Raw genomic sequence first — 8,269 nt, 5'->3', positions numbered from 1 at the left:
CATCTCACAAGGTTCTTCCCTAGTGTAAATCCAGATGAGCCTAACTATGTCAACTAGCATGTGATCACCACTACTACTCAGCAAAAGTCACAGGAGCTTTTGAAATGATCTTAGTTAATTTTCAGAGGGATGACCTCCAGTCTCTGGGNTATCTCACAAGGTTCTTCCCTAGTGTAAATCCAGATGAGCCTGACTATGTCAACTAGCATGTGATCACCACTACTACTCAGCAAAACTCACAGGAGCTTTTGAAATGATCTTAGTTAATTTTCAGAGGGATGACCTCCAGTCTCTGGGGTGAACCTTGTCCAAAGCCATTCTCTCTGTTGCTTCTATTAAAAGGAAGCAGGAGAGTTTGGACCGAATACTTTTGAGGGGCACTGAAATGAGGACAAACCTCTTTGTGAACTCCTGGCCTGTACTCTTGGCCCAGTGACAAAGTGCATGATCTCTTCAAGTCTTTGGAGCAGGAAGATGTCGAGCACAAAGGCATTGATTGCTTCATTTTCATGGTTCATTCCTTCGTCCTTTTGGGTGCAGTGACTGAGTTCCTAATTTCTGAAATGTCCCCACTCTTAAAATGCACAGGGGAACTGCCACAAAGGCTTCCCTCTTCCATTGATTGAACAGGATCTCCAAGCTCTACCATGATGCAGCCTGGGTCGTAGTGGAAGCTTCTTGGCTGCTACTGCCAGGATCCAAGAGCCATGCGAATTTTGGGCAGCAGAGCCTGCTGGTACTCGATCTTCTTTTCTCTCCATTTGTGGACAAGTAACCAGATGTCCTGAGGAGCCTGTTTGGTGAGGAGTCCAAAGATGGTATCCTTGCCTTTTTCTTTCGCGTTCATGAAGCTTGTTGGGCGGGGAACAGTAGTCAGATGCAGTCACCTCCAACACTAATTGCTCCAAGCATTTCTTCATAGGGGGTTTGCTGCTTGTGACTGGTTAGTTATAAATAGCACAGGGCACTGTAAGAGGGACTGGAGGAGATGGACACCAGACATGAGCCTCTATCCTTTTTGGGGATGGCTTGTTCTATTCTCTCTGACCAGGGCTTCTTAATTAGTTGGAAAAGGTCATTATCCACCTTCAGTTCGGGGAGGTGACAAGGCTGACTGCTTGGTGAAAGCCATTGAGATTTCCCTCATCTTCTCCTTCTTGGTACCCTGGTCAGGTAGGGAGGGTGGTGGCCAGGGAAGGACCTGCTGCACAGAGCAGTGCTGCTGTTCTCAGCATCCCCATCCAAGGAGGGCACCATGGGGTTTCTGGAGCCTGATCACGAGTTGTTGCCATGGATGATGGTTCCCCGAGGATGTGGGCCGGACCCTTCCCTCGCCCCTCTTCTGTGGTCCCCACAAGTGTGGAGGTGAATCGTGGGGGTCAGCCAGGGTCCAGGTACAGTAACACAAGGCACTCGACCTGCCTTCCCCTTAGGAGGAAGCTATTCCCTTCTAGGAAGTGGACGGGACCATTCCACACTCCAGCAGAGGTCAGTGATGTGGTGGATGTGGAGCACCAAGGGCAAAGCCTGAGCAGCACCATTAATTGTTTAACCACTACGGTACCGGGACCCAGTTGTGTCCCAAGAGCTCCAGAGGGGCTCCCTTAAGGAAAGTTGGCTATAGGAATTGACTTTTCAAAAAACCAAGCAGCCTAAGAAGCAGTGGGGAATCCACGAGACTGCCAAGGAGGGGGACGAACTGCCCTGGCCTGGTTGGGCAGGACCCTCCTGTGGACAGATCCAGAAGAGCTTCTTGGCCTGGGACCCCCCTCGGATGCTCCCCGGTTTGTGCAAACGATGGAACAGACGAGACTGAGGGGGAAAGGGAAAGGGCGCTGATGAAGTCTCTCTCTTGGCCTCTCCCTGCAAGCCCGGCCCCTGGCCCTACGAAATGAGCACGGAGATGAAGTGAGTCATGTGGCTGAGGCGTGTTCACTGCAAGCTCCCTGGGGGCCAGATGGCTAGCGAGGGCCCGCCGGCATCTCGAGCAGGCGCGGGGAAGTGAGGGTCGACTCGACGCGCTTCACATCAAAGTGCGTCCCGTGGGGTGGGAGCTCTGGGAGAGGCTGACTGCGGGGGAGGTGATGAGTCTGCAGCGCGGGCAGATGGGCAGTGGAGTGGCCACGCGGCAAGCACAGAGACAAGTTATGAGGATTGACGGTCTGGTGTCTGGGGCGAGGGCCGGGCTCTAGTCCTTAACTAACTCGGCTTCTGGCGCAGCAGCTGGAGGTGCTCCGGGCTCTAAGAAGCAATTTAAAAAAACAATCATAGACAACACAGTAGCTGGCACCTTTAAGAAGCCCTGCTTTCAAAGCGCTTCACTTACAGCGTCTCGTTCAACCCTCACGGCAGCCCTGTGAGGGAGGCACTGGGGGTGTTATTAACTCTCTTTTACAAATGAGGAAACTGAGGCTCATAGAGGTCGGGCCACATATCTAACAAACGTCAGGCACGATCGGAACCCAGGTTTCTCCTGACTCCAAGCCCAGAATTCTTTTTCACTAGACTGTTCTCCTAAAGCTTTCTTAAGCAAATTGTGTCTGCCATCATGGGACCAGGGACAGCTGCTGCTTAAAGGTCAAGAGGGAGTTATGGCTCGGTGTGTTTGCAGGCCCCAGACTTAGGCCATCCCAACAGGAACCAACAGTGCCTGGCGTCTTGGCCACGGCAGCAGCCGTCACCTCCACCATCCCTGACAAAGCCTTAAGTGATGACCACAGGTGCGGGCAGCTTGGCTGGGCGAGGCCTGGGTCCAGGCCTGTGCTCTGCCTTCCCTCTCTTCTCGCTAGGCTGGACGTATGGCCACCAGCCTGAGCGTCAGGCTATGCTCCTCGGAGAACAGAGTGCGTGTGAGTGGGGAGCGCGGCTAGGTGTACGCAGCCATGCTCGGCCGCCCCCTCCGCGTTCCGCCCTGGACTTACCGCCCTCCCAGCCCTCGGCGACGCCGGCCAGCTCGTAGTGCTTCTTCCTCAGGTAGCCCAGCTTCTGCCGCTCCTTCTCCAGCTGATTTTCCAGTTCCAACACTTTTACCTGTGGGGGGAGTATGTGGAGCTTTGCTTCATCACGGACTCAAGGACGATCTCATTTGGACTTGGATTCATTTTGGTCTCATTTAGCTTTGCATCCACTTCTCCTTGCTGTCTACTTCCTTCACTTTCCATTTCCAAAAAGCCCACTTTCAGTTCCCACCTCATTCCTCTCCCTTGCTGTGATTCCTCTATTAAAAACAAACACCATTGTACCGGCCATTTTCATAGGTTTGCAGGATCTAAAGCTTGAAAAAAACTAAAAGGCGATGTCCTTTAATTTACAGGTGAGGAAACTGAGACCCAGGGAGGTGAAGGGACTGGTCCAAGGTTACAAAGGCAATCAGGCAGGGCTGAGATTTGAACCCAGGTCCTCTGGCCCCAAAGCCAACACTCTTCCCACTACACTAGGCTGTCTCCTCTCTTCACGACCTCCTCCTCTTGCATGAGGGCAGGGGTGTAGTGGGAACAACACAGACTCTGGAATCAGATCCTTTGTTACCTTACTACCCTTCCCTGGGCCTCAGTTTCCTTATCTGTAAAATGAGGGGGCTGGATGAGGTGGCCTGCCAGGCCCTTTCAGTTCTAAGTCTACAATTCTGCATCCCTTGTGTTACCGTCATCTCTTTCATTCACCCTTCAAGACCACTGTCTCCCAACCAGCGTGATCCGCCACGGGAGGTGGTTGCTTTGTGAACCTAAGGAAACCACAAGAGGAAGTGCCTACTTTGTATTTCTTGGGTAAACCACAAAAGGAAAACAGCCCTTTCACCTTCAGGTCACCGAGAATGGCGCATCCTGAACTGCTTGCTTTTTTCTACCCACTTCCTGGGAGTCTAAGCAGCAGGTGAAGCTGGTGGAGGCCCTGGGGGCTGCTTCTGTACAGCCGGTCAATCTCTGGCCACAGAGTCCGGCACCAAGGGGCCGGCCTCCTGGCCATGAGCATCTCCAGCGTTTGCCAGGCTCTTGCTGGTTTTCGGTCGTGTCTGACTCTCCGTGACTCCATTTGTGGTTTTCTTGACAGAGACACTGGAGCGGTTTGCCATTTCCTTCTCCAGCTCATTTTACAGATGAGGAAACTGAGGTAAACAGGGTTAGGTGACTTGCCCAGGGTTACAGGCTGAAGCCAGATTTGAACTTAGGAAGGTGAATCTTCTTGATTTCCAGACCAAGGCTCTGTGCACTGTGGCGCCCCCTAGCGGTCCTCTTGCTGCCTAGAACTTTTTCTAATATGGTAGAACCTATAGAGACCCTTTTACTGTTCTCCATAAAATAAACTCACCTGAAACAGCAGGAAGACTGGTGCTGTGGAGCTGAGATGCTGAGGTGACTGAGGCCTGATGCCTATTTTTTATTCACTTTCCTACACGGGAACACAGACCTTGGTACTAGCCCCAGAGAGCAACTCACGGGGCACCAGGGCTTCCCCAGGCCCCCCGGGTCTAGACTCACTGTCCATTTCTGGCTGGCGGCTAAGATTCTGCCCCTCCCTGGCCCTCCCTGCACCAGGATTTCTCGGTTTCCTAATGTCTGGAAGGCAGATGCATGCTGTGCTGTTCTCCCTGCCAGGTGTTCCCCTGGACCAGAGGGACTCTGGGGAGCCCATCACAGCCACAACACAGACGGCCTAGACCCGTACCTGGGAGTCCATCTCTTGACGTTTGATCTGCGTCAGCGTCAGGCTGGAGAAGTCCATGTTTTCTGGAATGAGGCAAATGAGAAGACCTCGTCACAAACTGTTCCTGGCCAAATCTCTCCAGTGCCAGCACACTGCTCGAAAGCAACCCAGGGATGAAGGAGGCAGAGTATGACTGGCAGCAGCCCCTGCTGGGGACTACCTGGGAACTTGCCCAGAGGCATTCTATAGTTTCTGTGGGCAAGGGCAACATGGCTTAAGGGATAAGGACCTGGCCTCGGAGTCAGGAAGACCTGTGTTCAAGTCATGCCCCTGATACATCCTGGACAAGGCACTTCATCTCTGAGTACCCCAGGCAACTCTCCAAGAGGTAGACTCTTGAGAAGCAGGTATCAATCTGCTTTGGTACAGGAAAGGCTTTCCCTAAACCAATGAAATCATAGGCCCATTTTACAAAAAGGAAGAGCAGTGATCCACAGTCCATGAAAACTCTGCTGTCACGCTGATGCAGCCAACCTGCCTAGCTTGGTGGTCCAGCCTGGGGGTGAGGTGAATGTGGGCAGGGGAAGATGAAACAGAGGAGAAAGAATATTTAGGCAAAAACAGGGTAAAGGAGTTTGTGGACAAGGTAGATACAAGGAGAATGGAAAGGACATCTGTGCAGGAGTGGGGAGAAGGCCTTGGGAAGACTACCTGTCTCCTCAGTCTGTGACTTCCCTGCCATGGTCGATGCCACCACCTCTGCCGTCGCCTGGTTCACCCCCCGAGAGGCCTGCTGCAGCTGAGCCAGGTTTGTGCTGTCTTTGTCTGCTTTCACCTAGGTGAGGCCAAAGGGGATTCAGATTCATGCAGCATGTTGCCCGAAACAGGTTGGTCTGGGCACGCTTGCCCTCTGATGCGCTGGAAAACCACTCCCACACGTGGCAGAAGCTGCCCTCCACACTGTCACTCTTGGCTCGCTTCTTGTTCCTGAAACCCTTCCTGACTGTGGGGCTATATATCCGCATCATGACTCTAATTCTAACTGTGGTACCAGTAAGTAGGTTACGCAGTGAAATCTCCTGGGGGATTGGGAACCTGCCGGTCTGTGCGTCTGCAGCAGCCAATGAAAAGTGGAACAGAAACATGAGGTGGCGAGGCCCGCCGCGGAGCAAAGGATGGATCCTGAGTAAAGGTACCATGCCGATGCTTGAGCAAAGGCTGGCACCAGCTGTGCTGCTCATGCTGGGGTCAGACCGCGCAGGAAGCCGGCTCTCCGTGTCCTCTGTGCCAAGCATCCCTCAATCTGAGTGTTAACTGCAAGTCAGCCTGGCACATTGAGAACACTCAGGGAGAAACTTCTCCATGCTGGGAGGCAAGAGGTGAAGGCATGGGAGAATCAAGCCGGGGGCAGGGAGCAAGACTTCTGGGGGGACGCTGGACAAACCAGTAGGCTGCCCTAGGAGCTCCGCATCGTGACTCCAGGGGAATAGGGTGGCTTTGACTTTGGAGACCTGAACATCTGAATTATCCCATCTGGATCCTGAAGAAAACATCTATTCTGCAAACCTGGAGAGAAGGTAGTTATGAAGCTCTTCATATCCTGGGGCATCCTACCTTGGAAGCAGCCACCAGCTGTGCTGTGCTGGCTGCAATTTCACGGGAACACACCATCAGCTCCTCAAACTTCCCTTTCCCTTGAAACACCAGATCCGCTGCATCCCTGATGAGCAGAAAAGAAAAAGGTCTGTCTCTTACAACTCAGACCTCCAGAGGCTTAGAGGGTACTCCCTACAGGAGTGGGAGAGAAAGAAGCAAAAACTTCCCTGACAAATGCTACCTACTGTTACACCACCTGCAGAAAGCCTCTGCTCCCTCTCCTGTTCGTAGAGCTCTTTGGCCAAGGGTCTGCTCCCCCAGGCCGGACAAAATTCTTAAATGTTCCGCGCTGGCTTCCTGTGTTCTTGGGGCTCTGGAGAACCCTGGGGCTGGCGGCTACTTACACCATGACTGTGGCTCCCCAACCAACAGCTTTGGAGGCCGAGATCAGTCCTTCTGTCCATCGGGAATTCTTGGCATAGAACTCTTTGGGGGAGGCCGCACCCTGGAGAATAATAATAATAATAACATAATAAGTAGGCATAATACTAGATAGCGTTTCCATAGCACCTGCCATGTGCCAGGCACTATGCTAAGCACTTTATAATTATCTGATTTGATCGTCACAACAACCCGGGGAGGGAGATGCTGTTTTTATCTCCATTTTATAGTTGAGGAACTTGAGGCAGACAGAGGTGAAGGGACTTGCCCAAGGTCACACAGCTAGTAAATGTCTGAGCTGGATTTGAACTCAGGTCTTCCTGACTCCAGGCAAGGCTCTGCACTAAAGTGTCTGCTGAGAGGCGAGGAGCAAACCTTTATTTGTTCTCTTAACAGAGGCAGTACTAAGGGGCAGCTAGATGGCACAGTGGATAGAGCACTGGCCTTGGAGTTAGGAGGACCTGAGTTCAAATCCAGTCTCAGACCAGACACTTGACACTTACTAGCTGTGTTACCTTGGGCAAGTCCCTTAACCCCAATTGCCTTGTAAAAACAAAAAACACATAAACACAAAAAACCAGAGACAGTAATAAGATTGGCCAACCTGTGTCCTGGATGGTTTACAATTTAGACCACCCTGACTGATATCCATGCCAATAATGTCATGTAGTGGGCGGATAATTTTTAAAAAATTGTATTAGGGTTTAAGGCACTTTTAGAAGCTGCATTTTAGTTTGGGAATATTTGATATTCCTGTAATTTGGGACAAATGTGCTGAGCCCCTGAGGAGCAGCTCCAGAGCTTCCTCCTCCCGCTCTGGGACAGCATCAGCCCTCAGGCTGATGGGTGGAGAGACCACTTCAGGCAGAGATGGGGGAGGGGGAAGGGACAACAGCCACGCAGAGAAGTCTATACAGGCATCCCAAAAGTCTTAGTGCGCTCACAGGCTTCCTTAGCTTTAAAGGGCACTAAGACTTGTGGGACACCCTGTTTTTGATGGTCTGGGGAGAAGAGCAGTCACTAACAAGGTAAGGGGACCTGTCGGGAAAGTCAGCCAGAAGGAGACAGCCCAGGAGCTGAGCTTTGCAGGGAGCTGGTGATCCTAAGAGGTGGAGAGAGGAGAGAGAGCGTTCCAGGCAGGAAAGGCAGCCTGTGCAAAGTCGTGAAGGCAGGAGTGTGTGTAGTTTGGAGAACAGCAGGAAGGCCCAAGTGTATGTGAAGGTGAATGAGATGCAATAAACCCAGAAGGGTGGGCTGCAGCGCTTGTGAAGGGCTTTAAGCACCGGGCTGAGCACCTTGTGCGTTCCTCCATAAGCACATAGGCGATAGGGAGCCACAGAAAGTTCTTAAGAAGAGGACCCACATGGTCAGACCTCTGCTTTAGGGAGATTATTTTGTTGTGGAGGATGCACTGGAGAGAGGAAAGACGGAGGCAGGGGGCAGAAGTTCTGAGATTCTGAGCCATGATGGCGGCTGGGTAAGTAGAGAAGTGAACAAATGGGAGGTGTGTTGTGGGGTAGAATCAAGACTTGGCAACTGACTGTGGGAGGGGCGAGAGGTGAGGATACCTCTGAGGCTGTGAACCTGG

General features: G+C 52.2%; 1 protein-coding gene across 4 annotated transcripts in view; it reads right to left on the bottom strand.

Moving 5' to 3' along the window:
* Window positions 1-6: 6 nt before the first annotated feature.
* Window positions 7-8,269, bottom strand: part of HIP1 (huntingtin interacting protein 1) — a 131,514-nt gene continuing 123,251 nt past the window's right edge. For 3 of the 4 annotated variants that reach the window (XM_027861767.1, XM_027861769.1, XM_027861768.1), the window contains 6 exons: window positions 6,645-6,745; window positions 6,259-6,364; window positions 5,356-5,479; window positions 4,666-4,727; window positions 2,922-3,030; window positions 156-2,241 (listed from right to left, as the gene is read on the bottom strand). In XM_027861767.1, coding sequence (XP_027717568.1) covers window positions 2,189-2,241; window positions 2,922-3,030; window positions 4,666-4,727; window positions 5,356-5,479; window positions 6,259-6,364; window positions 6,645-6,745 — 555 coding nt within the window. In that variant the 3' untranslated portion in view covers window positions 156-2,188. Of the gene's footprint in view, window positions 135-155; window positions 2,242-2,921; window positions 3,031-4,665; window positions 4,728-5,355; window positions 5,480-6,258; window positions 6,365-6,644; window positions 6,746-8,269 lie in introns of those variants that run through there. The other variant, XR_003569047.1, reaches the window with a different exon arrangement.

The sequence above is a fragment of the Vombatus ursinus genome, unplaced genomic scaffold (genome assembly GCF_900497805.2).
Source record: "Vombatus ursinus unplaced genomic scaffold, bare-nosed wombat genome assembly UNPS02014768.1, whole genome shotgun sequence".
Lineage (NCBI taxonomy): Eukaryota > Metazoa > Chordata > Mammalia > Diprotodontia > Vombatidae > Vombatus > Vombatus ursinus.
The sequence above is the reverse complement of the archived record's forward strand: the minus strand, read 5'-3'. Positions and strand labels throughout refer to the sequence as shown.